Raw genomic sequence first — 22,803 nt, forward strand, 5'->3', positions numbered from 1 at the left:
AAATATTCATTCATGTGCACCAATTTGTACAGCTATTATCTGTTCATAATATACTAATAAGAGTCAGTGAAGTGAGAACCAGATGACAGCTGAGGAAGCTCTTCATACATCCTGAAGATATAAGATTTTACAACAACAAAGCAATTATCATCTCTGACAAACAGTTAGCTTGGTGAATGTGGCTAGCTCCTTCTATCAAGTATCTTTGAATCTTAACTTTGGAAGGCAAATCATTGCATGTTAATGTGGATTAGACTGAGGTGAAAGGCGATGTAAAGGCAAGGTGACAGGGCTTGGCCTTGCTTTAACCTTATGGTGAGAGGGCTGAATCATTGAGTCCATTCATGTTAGTGCAGCAAGATTTTGCCTTTGAGCTTCTTCAATGGAACATACTGACATTGGGGACTGTGGCAAATTCACTGGACAATTCACATCTCTGTTGTGAATGCTGCAGCGCGTAGGAGTCAGATCAATTTCCAGGATATCTGGTGCAGTCTGCAAAAAATAACTGACATTGCCACAGTGTTACCACAGTGGTCACAGATATGTGCCGTTGAGCACAAATTCTTGTACAGCTTCTTGCATAGATCTGTGATGATGGATCAGGACATCCTTAATCTTCTATGTCATTGCCATTCTGTAATTTGGAGATAATTGCAGCAAAGACTATAAATGCAGCGTTTGACTATACCTTTGTGCTACCTTGGTGGATGTTGCCCTGCTGATTCTTCCTTTGGAAGCTCTGCAGCAGCCACTGGATGTTTTTGTTGCTGGGCTTTCTGAAGGTCTAGTTCCTAATATCTCATTCGATAGGAGCAATGCCTAAGGAAGACAGATTGGTTGAACTCAGCCATTTCTGCCTAGGTGGAAGAGATTTAGTGGGCAAATTCAGAGAGATTACATTGTTATGTTGTTAAAGGTATACCTAAGCTCTCACGTCCTTAACAATCAAGCTGAATTTTATGTCCTGATGCAAGATTGCATGGCAGTTTCCAAGAAGATAATAGTCGTGTACCTAAGGAGATCTGATGTATATGACCTTACCAAATGCACAGTGGACAACTAAAGTGTCCATGTTCCATTGGGAGTAGGCTTCTGCCAATAAGCTCACCACAATCCTTTCCACATCATACTCCTTGTCTTTGCCAACTTGTAATTCTTTGTGAGGATATGGCAACTGTTCTGTGTTGTCTTCTAGTACTTGTTATAGATTGGCCTGGCCAATGGGATCATTATCTTCTCCTTCTAAGTTTCTTGTGACATTAAGATTTGATGAGCTTAAATCTCAGGGTGGCAATCGGTGGCCACAATGAACAACTCACGTTTGTTTCAGGATATAATTTAAGTGGATTGTTTGACCAGTGCTGACCTCCAGTGAAGTGAAAATCCACTTGAGTATAATCTATGGATTTTTCACTGCTGTTAGCCCTTGCAGTGCCTCAAAAATGATCCAAATTCTCTCTCCAAATAAAAAAAAGCTACTTAGTCCACCCATTTTGGATACTGTCCTAGCTCTTTTCTGAACTTATTCCACAGATTGATTTTTAGAATAATTGGTGAGTTTCCATCTTTGTGTTCATGTGAGTGACTGGCACGCATTGTTTGTGACCCAAGAATTGCTCCCCATACATTCTGTTTTGTGTTTCTGTTTGTGGTCCAACATTAACATCAATGAACCCATTTTACTCCTGACCTCTGACTCTGGATGTTCTTAAACACTTGCTAGCTATATGCCGTCACAGGTAGAAGCCAGAGAAGCCATCACCTGCTTGAACCTTCCTATTCAAGAGCTCCTGGTCCCCTGCAATTCACCATCAGGTTTCCCCCACTACTTTCTCCACTTACTTGCAATCACTTTCATCAGTGCCCTAGTACAATGAGACTAATTCACTGACTTGATTAGAGACAAAAAATACTGCAGATGCTGGAATCCAAGGTAGACAAACAGGAGGCTGGAAGAAAACAGCAAGCCACGCAGCATCTGTAGGAAAGGAGCAGTCAACATTTCAGTTATAACCCTTCTTCAGGACTGTTCCCGAAGAAGGACTGAGGCTCCAGAAGCTTGTGTTTTCAAATAAGCCTGTTATCCTGATATAACCTGATATTGTGTGATTTCTGACCTTGTCCGCCGCAGTCCAACATTGGCACCTCAACATCAAAACACAGCTAAGACCCAGAAGATGCCTGGTACCTAAGCATGCAACAATCTGCCACAAACATGCAAGCTCCCTCCACTCCAGCGTACATGCTTGATATCCTCAAGTTGTGCCTGAATTGACCTGACAACAAATATGGTCAGTGTGGCTGCCTCCTGCATTGCCACAATGACGCCACCTGAAAGCTGCAGGAACAGCATCTCATATTTTGCTTGCGAACCCTGCAGCCCAAGGATATCAATGTGGACTTCACAAGCTTCAAAATCTCCCCTCCCTTGACCGCATCCCAAAACCAGCCCAGCTAGTCCCCGCCTCCCTAACCATTCCTCCTACCTCAAGCCCCACCCCCATCTCCTATCCACCAACCTCATCCTGCCTCCTTGATCTGCCTGTCCTCCCTGGCCCGACCTATCCCCTCCCTAACTCTCCACCTACATTCACCTTCACTGGCTCCAACCCCACCTCTTTGACCTGTCTAACTCCTCTCCACCTATCTTCTCCTTTATCCATCTTCTATCCACCTCCCCCACTCTCCCTATTTATTGCAGAATCCCCCTCCCCTCCCCCATTTCTGAAGAAGGGTCTCGACCCGAAATGTCAGCTTTCCTGCTGCTCTGATGCTGCTGGGCCTGCTGTGTTCATCCAGCTCTATACCTTGTTATCTCAGATTCTCCAGCATCGGCAGTTCCTACTGTTTCTGATCAGTGTGGCTGTTGTATTGCTCATGCCAAGTTGCATGGATGAAGAATACAGGAGGAATGTGACTGTTGATCATGGAGACGTCTTCTGCAGATGAATCTGCTCCATGTTAATAGAAACCGGATGGCTAGCACAGCAATTGTGCAAGTTGCAATGAATACCGACAAGGCAACAGTTTCCCACTCTCAGATTTTAGCACTTGATTGTGGAGAGGAAACTAACATGAAGACTTGTGCACTTAATGAGATACAAATAGCTCTCTCAATACCCAATGACAGAATTCTGAATTCACCAAAGAAGGCATGAAGACTTAATTGCAAGAATTTTTTTATGGATGGCAAGAATTTGATTTTTTTTTTGCTCTCTCTTGATGAAGTAATTTCGCTCATCATTATTCTTGCCACTTGAGAAAGAGTGAAATTCACCCCTGTACCAGTTCTCATATGGTTCAAACTAGTGATGACTAGGGTGAGGCGATGGCCTAGGCATATTATCGCTAGAATATTAATCCAGAAATTCAGCTAATGTTGGTCCTTGAAGGAGCTGAGTTTGAATCCAGCCATGGTAGGATTTGGTAGATTTTAAATTTGAACCACAGCAATGTGATTAACTCTTAACTGCCCTCTGGAGTGAACTAGCAAGCCCGCTCAGTTGTCTCAATCGTGACAGAGACTGAACAAAGATATGAAACCTGGCATCAACGCATGCAGTGAAATGACAACAGAAAAAAACGGCCCCGTTGACTCTGCAAAGTCCTCCTTAACCAACATCTTGAGGCTGGTGCCAAATTTGGGAGAGCTATCTCACAGACGAGTCAAGCAGCAGCCTGATACAGTGATACTCACGGTATCGTATCTTACAGACAAAGTTCCAACATCACCACCATTATTCCTATCCCACCACCATTATTCCTATCCCACCACCATTATTCCTAGCCTACCATCAAGACAAATGCAGCAGAGGTTGCAGCACATTTGTATTCACTCAGGAGGGAGTTGATGTTAGTCTCCTCAACAATGACTCCTCATCCCATGAAGTCTCATGGTTTCAGGTTAAACAAGAGCAAGGAAACCTCCTGATAATTACCACATCCAGCCTCCCTTGGTTGATGAATCAGTACTCCATGTGGAACAAAAAGTGGATAAAGCACTGAGGACAGCAATGATGCAAAACCTGGGGATTTCAGTGCCCAGCACCAAGAGTATCCTGACAGCAGCAAGACAGTTTGAGCTGATTGGATGCTAAAGGTTATTGCTGCAAGACTGGGTCTGTGGCAGGTAGAGAGGGAACCAATAAGAGAAAAATCTACTTGACCTCATCCTTACCAATCTGCCCACTGCAGGTGCATTTGTTTATGACAATATCAGTAAGCGTGACAACTGCACAGTTCTTATAGAGACAAAGTCCTGCCTTCACATTGAGAATCACTTTCGTGTGTGGCAAAGCACGATGCTAAATGGGACAAACTTTGAACAGATCAAGCAACTCAAAACTGAGCAGCCATGAGGCACTGTGGGCAGTCAACAGCAGCAGGATTGTACTGTGACAGAATCTGCTACTTCAGGACATGTCTCCCACTCAACCATTACCATCAACCCTAGATCAATGGAAAGTGCTAGAGGCCATGCCAGGAGCAGCACCAGGCTTATGTAAAAATGAGGAAAACCCAGTGAAGTACCAAACGGGACTGCTTGTATAACAAATAGCATATGCAGCAAGTGATAGATAGAGCTAAGCGACCCCACAACCAACTGATCAGATCTAAGCTCTGCAGTCCTGCACCGTCCAGTCATGAATGCTGCTGACAATTAAACAACTCATTGGAAGAGGAGGCTGTGCAGATTTCTCCATCCCCAATGATGGAAGAGCCCAATATCTGAGTGCAAAAGGTAAGTATGAAGCAGTTGCATTAATCTTCAAACAGAAATGCCAAGTAGATGGTGATCCTTATCATAATCCTCCTCCAGTGGTCCCTAGCATCATGGATGCCAGCCTTCAGTCAATTTTGATTCTCTTCTCAAACAATTGTTGAAGGCACTGGATTCTGCAAAGGCTATGGACCCTTATAACATTCTGGCAATTGTACTGAAGACTTATGCTTCACAACTAACCACTCCCCTAGCCAAGCTGTTCCAACACAATCACAATACTGGCATCTACCTGACAATATGGAAAATTGCCCAGGTATGTCCTCTCCATAAACGCAGGACACATCAAACTCAGCCAGTTACTGCTCCGTCAATCTACTCTCAATCATCAGTAAAGTGATGGAAGGTGCCATCAAAGTGCTATTAATCAGCACCTGTTCAGCAATAACCTACTCAGGGACACCCAGTTCAGGTTCCTCAAGGGCCACTCAGCTCCTGACTTCATTACAGCTTTGTACAAACATCGTAGAAAAGCATTAAATTACAATGGCAAGGTAAAAGTGATAACCCTTGACATTAAGGCCACATGCGACTGACTGTGGTATCAAGGAGCCCTAGCATCACTGGAATCAGTGGGTATTGGGCAAAACCTATGCTGGTTGAAGTCATACCTAGCACAGAGGAAGCTAGTTGTAGTTGTTTGAGGTCGATCACTTCAGCTTCAGGACATTTCCTACAGGAATTCCTCAGGATGGTGTCCTCCTTCATCTACTTCATCATTGACCTTTCCTCCATCAGAAACTGGGATCTTTGCCAATGATTGTGCAACGTTCAACACCACTCACGACTCCTCTGAAGCAGTCCATGTCCAAATGCACCTAGATCTGAACGATATCCAGGTTTGGGTTGACAAGGAGAAGGAATGTTCCTATCACACAATTGCCAGGAAATGACTATTTTCAATGATCTAACCACTGCCCCTCAACATTCAATGGTGTAAACACCACTGTCTCCATCACAATCAACATCCTGGGAGTTATTATTGACCAGAAACTCAGCTAGACAAACCATATAAATACAGTGGTTACAAGAGCAGATCAGAGGCTCAACTCCTGATTCCTCAAAACCTGTCTGTCATCTACAGAGCACAAGCTAGGAGTGTGATGGAATATTCCCCACTTGCTTAAATGGGTGCAACTCCATCAACACTCAAGAAACTTGACATCCTCCAAGACAAAGCACCCTGCTTTACCGTATCCACATGCATCACTTCCTCCAGCACTGCAGCTCAGTAGCAGTCTTGTGTACTAAATACAGAGATGCACTGCAGAAATTTGCTAAAGATGCTTCGACGGTGCCTTTCAAGCCCACAACCACTTCTGTCTGGAAGGGGAATGGCAGCAGATACATGGGATATATTCAGCTCTGGAGGATTTATAATGGAATTCCTTTGTGTATCCTTGTCTAAGCTCCAAACTCCACACATAGATTCAACTTAGCAAGAATTGTTATTTATCTTGACAGTTTTCTGACCACTTAAAAGGATTTTGTTTTTTAAAGTTATGTTAAACAAACATTCGTTCAAAAATAACAGCATCATGGGCATTTCAAAGACTTCCTAATGTTGTGTAGGATTCAGGAGCTCTCTAAAAGATGGATACAGGGTGAGTGGGTATGGGTTAGTGAACTGTTATGGTGGAATGAATGTGAAGGGACTATGGAGCTTATAGAGGTGAGGCATGTCATGAGCAATGTGGAGATAAAGGGGCCTCACTCAGTATTACATCTGGACTATTATTCCAGCCAATGGAGCAGAACTTCAAACCTAGTCATCTCTATATCCCTCCATCTTCCCCCTGCTTCAGGAGACAGCAGCCTGCCCTAACTCTGAGATGGAAAATTATAGTGAACAAGCATGACAATATCGGTGACAGAATCATCACATCAGAAAATTGTTTGACTCCCAATTTCCACCTCAATGGGGAAAGGATCTGACCATTCTATTTAAAAATTATTCAAATCGTAAGTAGAGCTGTATGAATCAAATTTATCACTTAAGCCATTAGAAAACAAACTGAATTTTAATGTTAAACAGTCTTTAAAAATTCTCAAGGAGAAATGTGCATTTGCATTGTAATGAGAAAGCATAAACTGCTTTTTGATAAAATCCAATGAAAAAATTAGTTGAAGTTTCATTTACTTTTCCTTTCTCACAGATTGGGAGGTCCACAGAGAACCCTATTGACTTTGTGGTGACGGACACTGTTTCTGGTAGCCAGAGTAATGATGAGATGCAAATTACTCAAAGTACAATCTCTAGATTTGCGTGTAGGATAGTTTGTGACAGAAATGCGCCGTACACTGCTCGGATTTATGCCGCAGGATTCGATTCATCAAAAAATATATTCCTTGGAGTAAGTATGGTGTATGATTTGGTTAATCTAAAAGCACATTTCTTAAGTATGCACAGATTAGATTCTAAGTGCAAATATTATGTAAATTTTTCCTGGTAACCATTGAGAAAAATATTAATTGAGATGCTAGTTTCTAGGAATATCATGTACAATATCTGCATTTCTCTTTTATTTATAAAAGTTAAAAAAAATCTTGTTTATTAGATCTTTCAAACATATTCTGAAAAGTTGTTTTTAAGCTTTGAAATGCTCACATGTGCCAGTCAAGAATTATAGAAATTAATAGCACAGAAGGGCACCAATTCAGCCATTGTGGCTAAAAAGTAGTCATGCAGCCTAGTCCCACTTTTGTATTTGAGGTCCAGTACCTTGTAGGTAATTCTACCTCAAGTCTGTGTCTGAATGTTCTTTTAAATGCTATGAGGATTTCTGCTTGTCCTTCATTTTCAGACAATGTTTTCCAGAGCCTCAACACACCTTGGTTGAAGAAAATATCCCTGCTAGTCCCACCTAAACAGCATCTTACTGCATGTCTGTGCCCCATCCCCAGATATGAAACCCTCAACCAAGGGGAAGAGGCTGTCCTACACACTCTCCCTAAAGTCCTCATGGTTTTATACTATTTGTTAGTGCTTTTGACTTGCTGTTAGTTTTAAAAGAAGCTGTAGGAGAAGCATATTAAGGTCAAGGGTTAAACTTCAAAAATGGTGCTGTGTCACAAACCTAACATAATTCCATTTATTTCCAGCTTTTATCTAGGTAAGCTTGCAGGTAAGCAATGAAAGCCTGTGTGTTGCAAATATGCAGTTAACTTTAAATTTAACCCAGAATTGTGGTTTTAACAGTGAGTGTGTGGATTGCCTGAGCTGACAGAAGGGTGTGATTGATCACACTTGCTTCAGTTTTCTTGCTGTCAGTCTCCACTGCAGCATATGAGTACTACAACTTGGAATTCTCTTGAGGAATAGCACCAGACAGCATACCAATAGCAACAGCAGCACCAGCACCAGAACAGGCTCCCTGCTCAGCAGTAAATTGTCACTCCACATGACAAAAGGGATAAACAGTAAGCTGCAGCTCAAACAAGGCGATATCTGCAACACAGGCTCCACAGACAGAGGATGAGCTGTCTCAACATGACACAGTAGCAGTACCTCAAAAGAGTCAGGCTTTTGTTGTAAGATAATAAGGTGTAGAGCTGGATGAACACAGCAGGCCAAGCAGCATCAGAGGAGCAGGAAAGCTGACAGTTCGGGCCTAGACCCTTCTTCAGAAAAAGCTTTTGTTGTGACTTATTGCTAGTATCTACAGTCCCTAAAAAATAACTATCTTTCCAAGAGGGCCAGATGGACATGCATCAGCAGTCACTGTGGAGGTAAGAACCAACAGTTCGAGGATGGTTTGGTGACATCTCATAGATCTCTTGATCCAGTCTCTGTAAGTGTACGTCTCAGATCACCGGTGCCTTGTTTTCTGAAGCATCTGCATATGTGGACTTTGCCACAGTGGAGGTTTTTTGTAGAGGCTTGCTGTCCCCATGTGGAGAACGTCATTTGTAGCAAGCAGATGGCAACCAGAAGTTTTCATAAATCACATCTTGAATGGTGCAATTGGAGGAATTGTCATTAGGCAATTACACTCCTTCAATGTCCAGCGATCACTGGAAGGTGATATTGATGAAACCGTCTTGATTTGTTCCTTCTATGCCAGTCATATTTCCTGCAGCTTTTCACTCCTCAACGTAACCCATCTGATTAAGTGGAGAAGAGGAATACCTTCCATTGCATCCTTCTTTCACTATGGACAAAATTGACTTACATTTTCTTATATGATACATAGGTGTTGCCGGGTGGACCATCGTTTGTTGTTTATTCCTAATTGCCCTTGAACTTTGTGGATTGCTAGGTCATTTCAGAGGGGCAATCTAAGAATCGATTACATTGCTGTAGATCAGGGCAAGTGAAGATAGTTCTGGCTGTTTCTTTGAAATTGCCTTGCAGTGGGGAAAAATATGCTGTTATTGAATAAACAGTTAATACATCTTTATCTGCTGTGTTGAGCAATCTCCTGTTCAAAATAACTTCTAATTGTCCTGAATAGCTTAACTTGACTGTACCTGAGTGAAGAAACTATTTCTTACCAAAAATACCTTGAGTTTTATTAAGCATAACGCTCTCTAATGGTGCCAGCTTTGGCTCAGTAGTAGCTCCGAAGTCCAAGTCGAAGGTTTATTGGTCCTGTCCTATTGTGGAGCTTTGAATGTTTAGTCCCATCCTGTTTGGACAATAGCCCAGAGTTCTGAAGGAAATAGCTGTGGAGATGATTGAGGCATTGGTGATAATCTTGGAATCAATGGAGTTAGGGAGGGTCTTAGAGGACTAGAAAATGGCTCATCCAGCACCACTGCTCAAGAAGGTAGGGAGGCAGAAGATTGGAAATTATAGGTCAGTTAACCTGTCCGCTGCCTTTGGTAAGATTTTAGAGCTCTTGATGTTCTGTCTGGAGTCACACGTAAGGTTAAGGTTGCTTTTTGCAATGATCAATGATAGTTTCACGACACCATTATTGAAATTAGTTTTATATTCCAGATTCCTATATTCATTGAGCAAATTTAAATGTTATCTGCTGCTGTGGTGTAATTTGTACCTGTGTTCCCAGAGTCTACATGCCTAAATTACCACTAGATCAGTGATGCTACCTCCTTCTTGATCGATTTATATTAGGAGGCATGGACATGATGGTTCTTGGTTGATGGTTGAAATGAACTGTGTCTGATGGAAGACGTGAGGTATAAGATTTGTGATGCCATTCAAGTTTGTCAAGATCAGCACAAACACTTTCCGTCGGCTCCTCATACATTCACTTCATAGTCATCTTTTCTAAAGTCTCCACTTATGTGCAATTTTTCACAATGACACTAAACCGGCAGCGGGCTGGTTTATCATTTGTTCATCATTTTATCAAACTTACATGTGAACCAGAAGAGGGACCCAACAAGACCAATGTGACCACAAGGGCAGTATTAGAATGAACAGCTGGGTTGCTGAAGATACACTTCAGGTACTTCAAAAGATCTGGAGAGTGGTCTTCAGTAGTTTGCGGTGGTCGTCCCTTGAAGTATCTTGAGAACTACATGGTCTGCTGTACTGATAGTACTTTGTGCAGAAGACCTCTGTGTTTTGGAAAATGTAAGTTCCCCAACAAACAGTACCTTACTCATCCTTGTACAATGCAAGCAATGCGAAGTGAGAGCATCTTGAAGAGGCATAACTGAATTGAGGACTTTCTGTATCCTATTGTCACCTACGTTGCCCTGCTAACCAACGATCTTAGCATATCAGAAAGCCTTGAACAACTAAGACGAGTCTTTGTTCTACCTGTGCTAGACATTCTTCTGCATAGTTTGCTAGGTTGCTTGAATCTTCATGTCAGTGAATATCAGCACAGTCGTATGAAACCAATTACCTCCATTCCCTCTCCAATTGATGTGTACTGCTTCTGAAAGTGCTACTAGAACCACAAACGTTGCCTGTTGCAGTTCGATTACTTTTTTGTGGATGACTCCCATAGCTTAGAGTCTGCATTTAGCTGAATGGAGCTTAGAGAGTCCTGAACGTTCAGTGGAGACTCTCCAGCGCTGACCTTGTTTCCAGCACCAGCTCCTGCCCACATGTGATGTGCTTCTCACCATGTGACAACTGTGACATCTCTACTGCATTATTCACTGAGGTGCCAATATTATCTGTACTTGTGGATGGTGTGTGTGAATCATTTGATAACTCATTCTCAGAAGGCCCTTTTCCCTCTGAGGAGTGCTCAGATTGGTCCCTCATCAGTTGTGATTTGTAGGAGATCATGTGTTAGTGAAGTCACAAGACATGAGCTACTACAAGCATTGAGAAAGAGTTCAACAAATAGTGTATCTCATCATATTTCAGTTATTGATGAAATCAAGTCAACGTAAAGTCTTCGTTAACAATGCATCTTCTAATGCTAACACTGTTTCTGGATCATTCCCATTTTTACATTGACAACATATAATGTTTGCTCCACCTGTTAATTCTAGGCTGTCCACCTCCACTAGATCAGAGATATTATGGTTACTATTTTCCCTTGCTGAAGTTGGCCATATTAAGTCATTTATGTGGTACAAATGTTTATTCCCACTTGGTAGCCCAAACCTGAATGTTTTCCCAGTTTTGCTGCATGTGGGGATGTTGTTCCTCAATGTCTGCCGAATCACAAAAATCACTGAACACCGTGTAATCTTCAGCAAAGATTCTGTCTGACTTTATGACGGAGGGATGAAGCATCTAAATGCCTAGTACACTGTCCTGAGGAACTCTTGCGACAATGTGGCATGGTGGCTCAGTGTTTAGCACTGCTGCCTCACAGCGCTATGGACCCAGGTTGAATTCCAGCCTTGGGTGACTGTCTGTGTGGAGTTTGCACATTCTCCCCGTGTCTGTGTGGTCTTCCTCCAGGTGCTCCAGTTTCCTCCCACAGTCCTTTTAAAGAAGTGCAGGCTAATTGGATTGCACGTAGATGCATAGATTGGGTGGGTTATAGGGGGATGGGTCTGGGTGGAACGCTGTGAGGGTCAGTGTGGACTTGTTGGTCCAAAGGGCCTTTTTCCACACTGTAGGGATTCAGTGATGTGATCTATGAATGCCTTTGGACTGAGGTAATTAGCCTTCAGCAACCACAACCATCTTTCTTTGGGTTTTATTGTTCTACACGTTTTTAATTAAGCAAAAATCATTTTGTCACCAAATGTCTTATTATAACAGGTAAATGTAACTTTTTTGTTAAAATATAACTTGTATTTTTTACATCCATATTGTTACCTTTTGTAGGAAAAAGCTGCTAAATGGAAAAATCCTGATGGCCACATGGATGGGTTAACGACTAATGGAGTATTAGTGATGCATCCTAGGGGAGGCTTTACAGAAGAATCCAAGCCTGGGATATGGCGGGAAATTTCTGTTTGTGGAGATGTGTATACTCTAAGGGAAACAAGATCAGCGCAGCAAAGAGGGAAACTGGTGGGTGAACATATTTGTTTAATGGTAACCAACATTTATAGCAGTGTATTTTTTCTCAACAGTTAATTCATATCAAATCGATCAAAAATAAGTGATTCAATATTATCAGCGTAAATATTGTAAAATTTAAAAATCTGACAATTAATACTTATGTCTGGTTATTTAAACCAAGTTGAAGGGTCTAGGCAGATTATGCAGTAGGATAAAATGACAGCATAAATATAGATCAGGATGATTTAGGGAAGAAAATTTGGAGAAGCGCAGTCCGTAGCACCATTGCTTAAATTTAAAAAGCATAGCAAAGGCGAGGGGAGTGAAGGTTAATGGAAGCTTGACGCAAATGTCTTTAATTATACTTCTGGGCTGAATAAAACGGGTGTTAGTAAAGGCGCCCCATATGTAGTAACAGCATTCAAATTTTAGACCATGTAAACATTAAGAATTGTTGATTGGAAAATAATAATGTGCATGTATAAAAATAAAATAAGATTCCTTTTGAATCTTTCCTGCACGATTTGACTTGAATCAAACATGGTTTATATTTAAGAAAACCACTACCAAAAATGAAAATCCATTCTTGACTATTGCTTCAAATCACTCTGTATTCTAAGCGTAATATGTCGATCCCAAGTCATGGCTTTTATAAATAGTTATAAATGGAAAAGAAGTGTTTGACGTAAAAGAAACGTATAAGTCTTTCATTCAATACCCTGTGCATCCTATTGCACTTGAATCTTGTTCACTCTCTTGGTCTGTGGGCTGAGGCTGTCCAACATTAATAAAACCTAGAGGGAAGGTTATTGAGTTGCAGAATTGCACATTTGATATTTACATGCTAACCAAAGTATATTTTCTAAGGAATCTTGTGTACTGACATCATAGTAATGATTCAGGTCCTTATGATGATGGAGAAAGTAGGGCCTGTTAGGAAACCAGAGAGCAATCTGTACACAAAGCTGCAAGAGATTGGTAGAGTGTTAAATACGTATTTCACATCTATTTTGGCTCAGGAGAAGAAGGATGCAAGTACAGAACCTGAGGAGGTGGACTGTGAAGTTCTTGAGTGTATTGATATAAGGAATGAGGAGATATTTGGTGGAATTAAAATTGATAAATTCCCATGTAGGGATGACTTGTATCCCAGCTGCTTTGGGAGATGAGGGATGAAATCATAAGCGTCCTGACCCAAATTTTTAAATCACATCTGGCCATAGGAGGTGCAAGATTCCGCTTTACAAGAAGGCGTTATAACTAAACCAGGGAACTATAGATCAGTGAGTCTGATCTCAGTGTTAGGGAAATTACTGGAGAAAATAGTGAAGAAGAAAATTTATTTGTCAGTTAGAGAGGCAAGGTTTGATCAGAAATAGCCAGCATGGTTTTGTCAGAGGGACATGTTACCTAAAAAATCTGGTGGAATTTTTCAAAGAGGTGATCAAATGTTTTGGCGAGGGGAGAACATTTAATGTTGATAATATGGATTTCAGCAAGACCTTTGACAAGGTCTCACGTGTGAAACTGATAAAGCAGGTAAAAGCTCATGGGATTCAGAGTACTAAATGAACAGCAGGACACTAGGAAGCTCAGAGGAAATGTGGGATCTTGGGGTGCTTCACCACAGATTCCTGAAGGTGGCTGGTTAAGGTAATAGGTTAGTTAAGGCATACGGGACACTTGCCTTTATCAGTTGTGGCATAGATTATAAGAGCAGAGAAGTCATGATGGAGCTGGACAGAATTTTAATTCAGTCACATATTGAGTACTATGTATAGTTCTGGTCACCACACTGTGGGAAGGGCGTGATTATGCTGGAGGTGTGCAAAGGAAATTCACCAGGATATTGCCTGTGATGGAACATTTCAGTTTTGAAGAGAAGCTGGATAAACTTAGGTTGTTTTCTTTGGAAAAGAGAAGATTGAGAAGGGACCTGATAGAAGTATATTAGATTATGAGTGGTACGTTCTCATATTCTCATGTTACTCAAAGGGTCAGGAACAAGGGGCCATAAATTAACAATGAAAGGCAGGAGGTTTGGAAGTGATTTGAGAACGAAACATTTTCATCCAGAGGCTGGTGAGGGTCTGAAATGTGCTGACTGGGAGGGCAGTTGATGTGGAAAACCTCGCAATCTTTAAAAAGTACTTTGATGAACTCTTGAAGTGTCATAACCTTCATGACTATGGGCCTAGTATAAGAAAGTGGGACTAGTGAAGGTAATAGTGTATTTTAGTCAGTACAGACACGATGGGCTGTTGGGCTTCTTCTGTGCAGTATGACTCTTGATTCCATGATGGTGCATCATTATTTCAGGAGGTATCTTATGAATTTCCAAGTATTGAATCTCGACTTCAGCACTTGCAGCCTATGGCACTTCCATCTGAAGGCATCGAATCAGCTAAACTCTGCTGCTTTGTTTTTACAATTTCAAGGCTTATCAACAATGTGTTGGAATGCTAGCAGGAACTCATTTAACTCCGCCTGCAACCTAAATCTGTTCTCCATTGTGTGGGAAATCCCCTTCTTATAGTAGGATCTGGTATTTAAATGTTAAATTATAATTAACCAGTTTTTTCCAGGATTTTGTCTTTGACCTTCAGTACATGGGCTTCATGGAATTTGCCAGGTAAAACAAAATAAGAAGGCAATAGGGATTGAGCAAGTGACAGGCAACAGAGACTTTAAATATTGAGATATGGCAATTGCCCCCTTGTCCAGGTTGACAGGGTTTTGCTCACAGGAATGCAGTGGAGATTTTTGTCTTTGGTCTGCACTTCCAAGATGTTAGTCATCCCAGCAGCACAGGAGTTACTTATGCAGTTCTCCCATGGAATGCTAATTAAGAATAAGAGGAGCAACAGCTGGTGGACTAACAGCAGCAACCCCATTTCTCAACTCCATAAGATATACTAGCACATGTGGGCCATTGAACCCTTTGACTCTGCTTTACCATTCAATGCGATTATCACTAATCTGACAATTCTCCACTCTACTGTCCCGCCTTTTCCCCTATAATCCTTGATTCATTTCCTAATTAAAAATTTGTCTAACTCAGTTTTGAATATTCTGAATGACCCAGCCTTAACAGTGCTTTGCAGTAAAGAATTCCACAGATTTAATACCCTTTGAAATAAGAAATTCCTACTTGTTTTTGTCTTAAATAATTGACCTCTTACTCAAAGATTGTGCCCTGTGTTCCGAGACTCTTTCAGAAGGGGAAACAACCTCTCTGCATTTTACCCTGTCAAGGCTCGAAGATCCTAGCCAATCTGTGAATGAATTTTTAAAAAATATCATTGAAAATTATGGTACAGAAAGAGGTTGTTTGGCTAACCATGACAGGTCAAAATGAGCCAATCCCACTTACCCGCTTTTGTTCTGTAGTCTTGTAAGTTACCTGACTTGCAATGCACATATCCAGGCTTTGTAAAGTGTGGTTAGATTTTCTGACTCTGCCAACGTTCTCAGAGCATTAGCTTCAGAACTTCCCATTCTCTGAATGAAAATAAATTCTCTTCAACAGCCCTTCAGTGCTTGAGCATGGGGTGATACAAAGCTGTTTAACATTTCTGCGGATGATACTGTAAAAGAAGAATCAGGTGAAGAACAGGAGGTTTCAAAATAAGAGGTCAGTTGATGAAAGTAGTGACAAGACTCTCATAACTAGTACATAAATGTACAAGTACTAATTAAAGAGTGAATGAAGTAATGAAAGTTTACAGAATAAGATTTAATTGAAAAAGACAGAAGTTAATAATATTAGAAAAAATAATAGTGCCAATGCAGAGGTAAAGATAAATTGGCAACAGCTGAATGTTTTACAATTGAAAGTATCTTATTAGAAAATGGTTAATGCCATTTTTAAAAAATTCAGGGCTAGAATAGCAAAGGGAAATAATGAACTCTCCAAACATAGAGAATTGCTTACCATTGGAATGAGTAGTGACTTGAAAGACTCTAGACAGTATCATTAGTGAGGTCGGGTGCAGGAAATGAGGCTGGGTTAACTAGTGAATAGATGATCCATCAGGCAGAGTTCTGGCAGTGAAAGCATTCCTAAGGATAATTGAGTCACTGAGTTCTATAATTCTTAAGTACTTGGTGACACCAAATCTTTACAAAAATTAAACAAAGAAGATAAGCGTAGTTGGTAAGAATATGAGAAAAAGGAACAGGAAGAGACAATACACTTCTTCCAGTCTTTCTGTTAATTGTTTGAGAGCTGTTCTATTCCTAAAATTAAAATTGTGCAGGAACTTGTGGCTAGGTAAATACGTACATAAAGTATTTAGTTAAAACAAATTAAGGATGACAAAAAAGGTGGTGTGTTACAGCAGCTGCATGTGGGACTTTCTAGAGGCCAGTGTGCTGCAGAATGAACACGTCTATCAGTGACTTTTTGCAGCCAGAGCCACTGAACTGGTGCCAGAGCTTCAAGTGCTTTGACACATTAGAGAAGGGAAAAAAAAATCCTGAATATTTTTTATAAAGTACAAGTCATCTGGCTTTATGATAGGCCTTTCAGTTTGATCAGTGTTCGGGAATAGGGGAATGTGGCTGCAGCTGAGGTAGGTAACAAGATCTAGAGGTCAGGTGTGGGAGCCTCAGCCTTTGTACTTGTTAGGTTTGAGCGTCTTTCAGCTTGTTTGGTTGAGAGTGGGAGCTGCAAAGTTATTAGCTACCTGACCACAGCACAAATGTACAAGAAGCCCTTCAAGTAAGTGAAATGTAGGACACAGTATAATGAAGGAGATTGACGCTCTTCCCTGTAACAAAGCTTGATGCCAGGATTTGAGGCGTCTGCTCAGGTCAGGATAGGATCTTAAAGTAGATGGGAAAGATCAATGTTGTTATGTTCCATAAAGTTACCATAGACGTGGAGCAGAAAGAAGTTCTGCCTAGTCAGTATATGAGGCTAGATACCAAATTAAGAATTAGACCCTTAAAGGCATAACCTCTAAGTTAACACTTAAATCACATGTAAATTGACATGGGGCAAATGAAGTTAGAAAAATAAATGTGTGGTTGAATAACTGGTGTAGTAGAATTGGGTACTGGTTCGTAGACCATTGGCACAAGAACTGGGGAAGGTAGGAGCTGTATCATTGGAATGGCATTCACCTAATTGTGCTGAGTGTTCTAGTGAGTTTCTAGGGAAGTAGAGTAAACTACATGGTAGGGAAAGGGTCAAATCTCAGAAAATGTGGTAAATTAAAGAGTACAGACAAGAGAGAAAAATATTAATGTGAGAAATGAGAAATAGGGCATGACAGGAAGGGAGAGAGTACAAATCAAAGAGAAATCAACAGATAAAACTACAGAGCACAAAATAAGAAAAGTACAGAACTGAAGTCTTTTCAGTGCACATAGCATTCAAAACAAAATAGATGAAGAAATAGTACACATAGAAATCAATAATGATAATTTGTTTGTCATTACAGACGTGACTGCAGAATGACATTGATTGGAACCTGAATATTGAAGTGTTCATTACATTTAGGAAGATTGGGAAACCAGGAAAAGATGGAAAGATGGTTTTATTAATTAATAATAATATTAACACAGTAGAGAGGGATGTGCTGAATATGGGAGCCAGCCAGAAATGTGCAACGATCATCATGGTGAATTTTGATCTACATATAAATTGGGAAAAGGCAGGCAGAAGAAAGTAGCCTGGATTAGAAGTTCTTAGAATGTTTGGTGGATAGTTTCTTAAAACAGCACGTTCTAGAGTCAACCACAGACTCAGCTATTTGACAACAAAAATACAAATTGTGATAAAAGCTCAAGTGGTCTGGCAGTGTCAGTGGAGATAAATCAGAATTGATGAGAACCTTCCTCAGAATCCCAGGGTCGCTCAACCCGAAATGTTAATTCTGATTTCTCTCTACAGATGCTGCCAGACATACTGCGCTTTTCCAGCAATTTCTGTTCTTGATTTTGATTTACAGCATCTGCAGTTCTTTTGGGTTTTATTAAGTAGGCTATTCATGATTGTGCTGTGTTAGGATTATTAATAATCTGATAGAAATGGATTCCCTCTGACAACAGTGAATTAATTATAGGTTGAGTTTGATGGAGAGAAGTGTGGGTCCAAGGCTGGTGTTTTAAGCTTAAGTAAGGATAGTTATTCGGCATAAAGGCAGAGAGATCTAAAGTGAACTGGCAAATTTGCTTAGTGAATAGGTCAATAGAGATGCAGTGGTTGACATTTAAGGAGATATTTTGGAATACATAGAATAGATACTTACCATGAAACAGAAAAATTTCAGGCAGGTATCTACCATTTTTGCTTAAGTGAAAATGTTAAAGATATCAAACTTAAAGAGAAAGCATATAATTATGCGAAGCTGGCTAGTAGGTCAAGATTGGGCGGAATATTTTTGAAAAAGCAAAGAATAGCTAAAAGACTAATAAGGAATGGGAAGATTGAAATCCAAGAGAAAGCTAGCTAGAATTATAGGTTGGAATCCTTCCCAGCCCTGAATGACATGGGCTATGGTACGAAATTTGGGAAAATCTGGTGAGAAATTGAGTGATTCCCTTTTCAACACCGAGAAATAGTTACATTCTCCAAACAAGTCACAGGCATCAAGATGAAATTTTCACTTGTGAGCATCAACTGCCTATTAGCAGTGCTTATCACTCATTATCACCCTAATTATTACTTAATTTTACCTCAGTAATATGCAGTCACCCATTCTCCAATCCAACTGATTGAAGCTAGATGTCAAAAAGTTAATATATGTAAGTCAGAAATGGGTGTCTGGTGACTCCTATGGCCAACATCTTCATTTTGGAAAACCCTAGATGATCCTGGCGGACTTCAAGCCAGTATTTGGCGGCACCCTTTGCTTGGGACAATTACTCTTGATCCCCACAGTGCCATCTTTTCTGCTGATCTTGCCTCACTGCGTTACAAAGTTTTCAATTCTAGTAGTGATGGCCCTTTCGTTTCCCCCACCACCAGCAGCTGTTTTAGTTTTGCTAGGACATAACATTTTTGTGTCTGATATTGTCAGCGATGATCACAGGATGCCCTGAAAGTTTAAAACCAGAAAAGACTCTTCTAATTCTGTACCACCAGCAGTGCATTTGCCACAGGGAGGCGACTCAGTGCATCTGCATTTGCTACGTGGAGAGTGTTCTGCCTTGTAATTGTACGCACTCAGTATATGAGCCCACTGCTAAATTTGACCTGAAGGTAAGGGCGGCACAGCGCTGCTCTCTTTGAGTAGCCCTAGCAGGGTTTTGTGATTGTTACTATCATAAATTTACATACATAAAGGTATTAGTGTAACATCCTCACACCAAAGATGACCGCTGAACCTTCCTTCTCTATCTGGACGTGTCTTCATTTGGCATCAGTCAAAGTCCATAACATATACGCTATTGGGCATTCCTCTCTGCTGGGCTGCTGGTAAGCCAACACCACTCTGATACCGTACGGGGAGGCATCACATGTCAATACAAGATCGCGCTAGGGGTCACAGAATACTAAATCCTTACAGGATGATAGCTGTTTCTTCACTTCCCCGAAAGGTAGGGCTTGACCATTTCCAAAGTTGGCCCATTTTTAAGAAATGACACAAAGGTGTCAGGATGGAGGCCAAGTTATGTATGAACTTTCAAAAATGGTTCTCGAGCCTAAGGAAAGACCTAAGCTCTGGTATAGATGTGGGAGTTAGGACACATTTGAAGTACTCACTTACCTTCCACCGAATGTAACCTAGTCTTGTCCTCCGATGAAGGGCCTAGGCCCGAAACGTCAGCTTTTGTGCTCCTGAGATGCTGCTTGGCCTGCTGTGTTCATCCAGCCTCACATTTTATCATCTTGGAATTCTCCAGCGTCTGCAGTTCCCATTATCTCTAGTCTTGTCATCTGTAGCCGAAGTAGGTCACTTAGGGTACTGGACTATGCATTTTTCCCTCCTGAGGTGTATGGCCGCCTGGGAGAAACATTTAAGGACTATGTCCAAGTTCTCTTAAGTGCTCCTTATTGGAATGCAGTATTATTATTAGCAGTAGGCACATCCACTTATTGAATCTTCATCATAAATTCCTCTCCGTCCAATCCCTTAACACTATGCCAGTCCCAGCTTATGTCTGGAAAGTTAAAATCCCCTACCATTACAACCTTTTTATTGTTACAGATATTAGAGACCTTATATATTTGTTTCTCAATTTCTTGCTGACTTTTGGCTGGGATGAGGGGTGGGTGGGGACTACAGCACAATCCCATTAAAGGTGATCATCCCTTTATTATTTCGCAGTTCCATCCGTATAACTTGACGGCACATTCTTCCAGGAATATCCTCTCTAAGTACAACCGTAATATTATCTCTAGCCAAAAAACATCAATCCCCCTTCTCTCTTGCCTCCCCTCCCTTTTCTATCCTTCCTATGGCATCTGTATCTCAGAATGTTAAGCTGCCAGTCCTGCCCTACCCTGATCCGCATTATTGTAATAGCTATGATATCACAGACCTGTGTTCCCAACCATGCCCGAAGTTCATCTGCCTTAACAAGCATCTTGCATTGAAATAAATGCAGTTTAATTTATCAGTCTTACCTCATTCTCTGCCTTGACTATTTAACTTCCTTTCTATCGATTGTACCGGCGTCAGGCTTATCTCTTTTCTCACTGAAAAGATTCATCAAAGGCCAGCATACCATAACGAAGCCATGCTTTACTTACACATTCACAGTACTGACAGTGATCCATCTAGATCAGAACTGGTTTCGATTGAATATAACCCCTAACATTCCTGCTTTTATCTATCAGCCAGGACTCCCAATTGGAACAGCTTAACAAACCCAATTAGAGAATTCACATTCTAAGAGATCCATCAGGCTGACCTTGCTCCAATCACTACAACCCTCTCCCTTGAAATCCTGGGACATATGCTCATTCTTTCTCCTGTAGCTTCTCCTGGGACATTTTCACACCCAGTCCAGTTCGTCTGACTCTGCCTCGGATGTTGACAGTGTGTACCAGACCGTAACCCACCTCTTGCGCCCTGAACATCTTGGCCAAAATTCATCTTCTTCTTCAAGCAATAACATCATTGAGGCTGTGACATATACCATGTCCATCCCAACCTCAGAGATTTCTTTGAAGCTAGATGGGTGGGGAGAACCCCCGGATTCTGACAGCTTTGCTGGATGTTCTGAGGGGCCATCTGTGTTTTGCTCCTGCCCTGTTTGCGTGGTTGCAGTTTTCATATGGTCCACATGCTTGTTTAGGACTGCCTGTCCAACCTGAACCTTGTACATCATAGGACCTGACCTCTCATCAATCATGCCTCTTACCCATAGGCCATTCCTGTGATTTCAACACCAAACTTAATTCCTGAAGTAAAGTGCCTTTCTCCCTTAGAATAGTTTTGTGTTCGGTACTGGCATTCCTGATACCATTTCACCCTCCCCTGCAGGTCTGGGAAGATCAGATTTAACTTAGTTTGGAGTCTTCTCCCCACTGGCAACTGTGTCAGACCTGTCCCTGTAGTTGACTGAGGGGCAGTCCTATAATCCACAGGAACCTGGACAGTTTGGTATCAAGCGAAGCTGTTGGCTGTTTCTTTGAGCCTGCCTTCAAAATTTGGACTGCTCTTGACGATAGCTGGTACGGAGGTGTCTTTACATGCCAAATGTCAATCGACTTTAGGAAATATTTGAATTCCTTGCTGGTAAATAACAGCCCATTGTCTGTGACCAACAATGCCAGGAGTCTGTGTATTGCAAAGATATTCGCAATTTTTCAAATATCTTCCTCGTGTTTGGCAAATGAGCTCTATACATGTCCAACCACTTTGAGTAGATGTCCGCAGCAACTTAAAACATACAGCCCGTGCTGGCAGAGTTGACTTGTAACCAAGTCCAGGGTTTACCTGGCCATTCACACAAATGCGTGGGAGCTGATGGCGGTAATTTGTGTTCTTATTGGCTTTTTGGGCACTGCCCCACTCATGTGGCTATGTCAGCATCCAATCCTAGACACCTGACAGAAGACTGGAGGGTGTTTAATATGATGTCATTATTTAAGAAAGGTCATAAGGTGAAATCAAGGAACAATACACCAGTGAGTCTTACATCAGTGGTGGGAGTTCTTGGAGGGCATGTTGAGGAACAGTAATTAAATGCATTTGGGAAGGTGAGGACTGATTAGGGATAGTCAACATGGCTTTGTGCATGGGAAATGGTGCCTCATTAAATTGATTGAGTTTTTTGAAGAGGTGATAGGAGGTATAGTTAGTAAGTTCACAGACGACATCAAAATCGGTGCTGCAGTGGACAACGAAGACGGTTATTTCAGAATACAACACAATGACAACAATACAACAATACAATGGCACCTTGATCATATGGGCCAATGGGCTGAGGAGTGGCAATTTAATTTAGATGAATCTGAGGAGTTGCATTTCGTTAAGGCAAATGAGGCAGGACATATGCGGTTAACAAAGTGTGGAGCTAGATGAACACCACAGGCCAAGCAGCATCTTAGGAGCACAAAAGCTGACGTTTCGGGCCTAGACCCTTCATCAGAGTCTAGGCCCGAAACGTCAGCTTTTGTACTCCTAAGATGCCGCTTGGCCTGCTGTGTTCATACAGCAGCACACTTTGT

General features: G+C 41.3%; 1 protein-coding gene across 7 annotated transcripts in view; it reads left to right on the plus strand.

Moving 5' to 3' along the window:
- The window catches only part of LOC125455747 (E3 ubiquitin-protein ligase pellino homolog 2), a 206,891-nt gene that overhangs the window by 158,249 nt on the left and 25,839 nt on the right, over positions 1-22,803 (plus strand). For all 7 annotated transcript variants that reach the window (XM_059649173.1, XM_059649174.1, XM_048538143.2 and 4 more), the window contains 2 exons: positions 6,940-7,137; positions 11,994-12,182. In XM_059649173.1, coding sequence (XP_059505156.1) covers positions 6,940-7,137; positions 11,994-12,182 — 387 coding nt within the window. The remainder of the gene's footprint in view (positions 1-6,939; positions 7,138-11,993; positions 12,183-22,803) is intronic.

Source organism: Stegostoma tigrinum, chromosome 10 (assembly GCF_030684315.1).
Source record: "Stegostoma tigrinum isolate sSteTig4 chromosome 10, sSteTig4.hap1, whole genome shotgun sequence".
Lineage (NCBI taxonomy): Eukaryota > Metazoa > Chordata > Chondrichthyes > Orectolobiformes > Stegostomatidae > Stegostoma > Stegostoma tigrinum.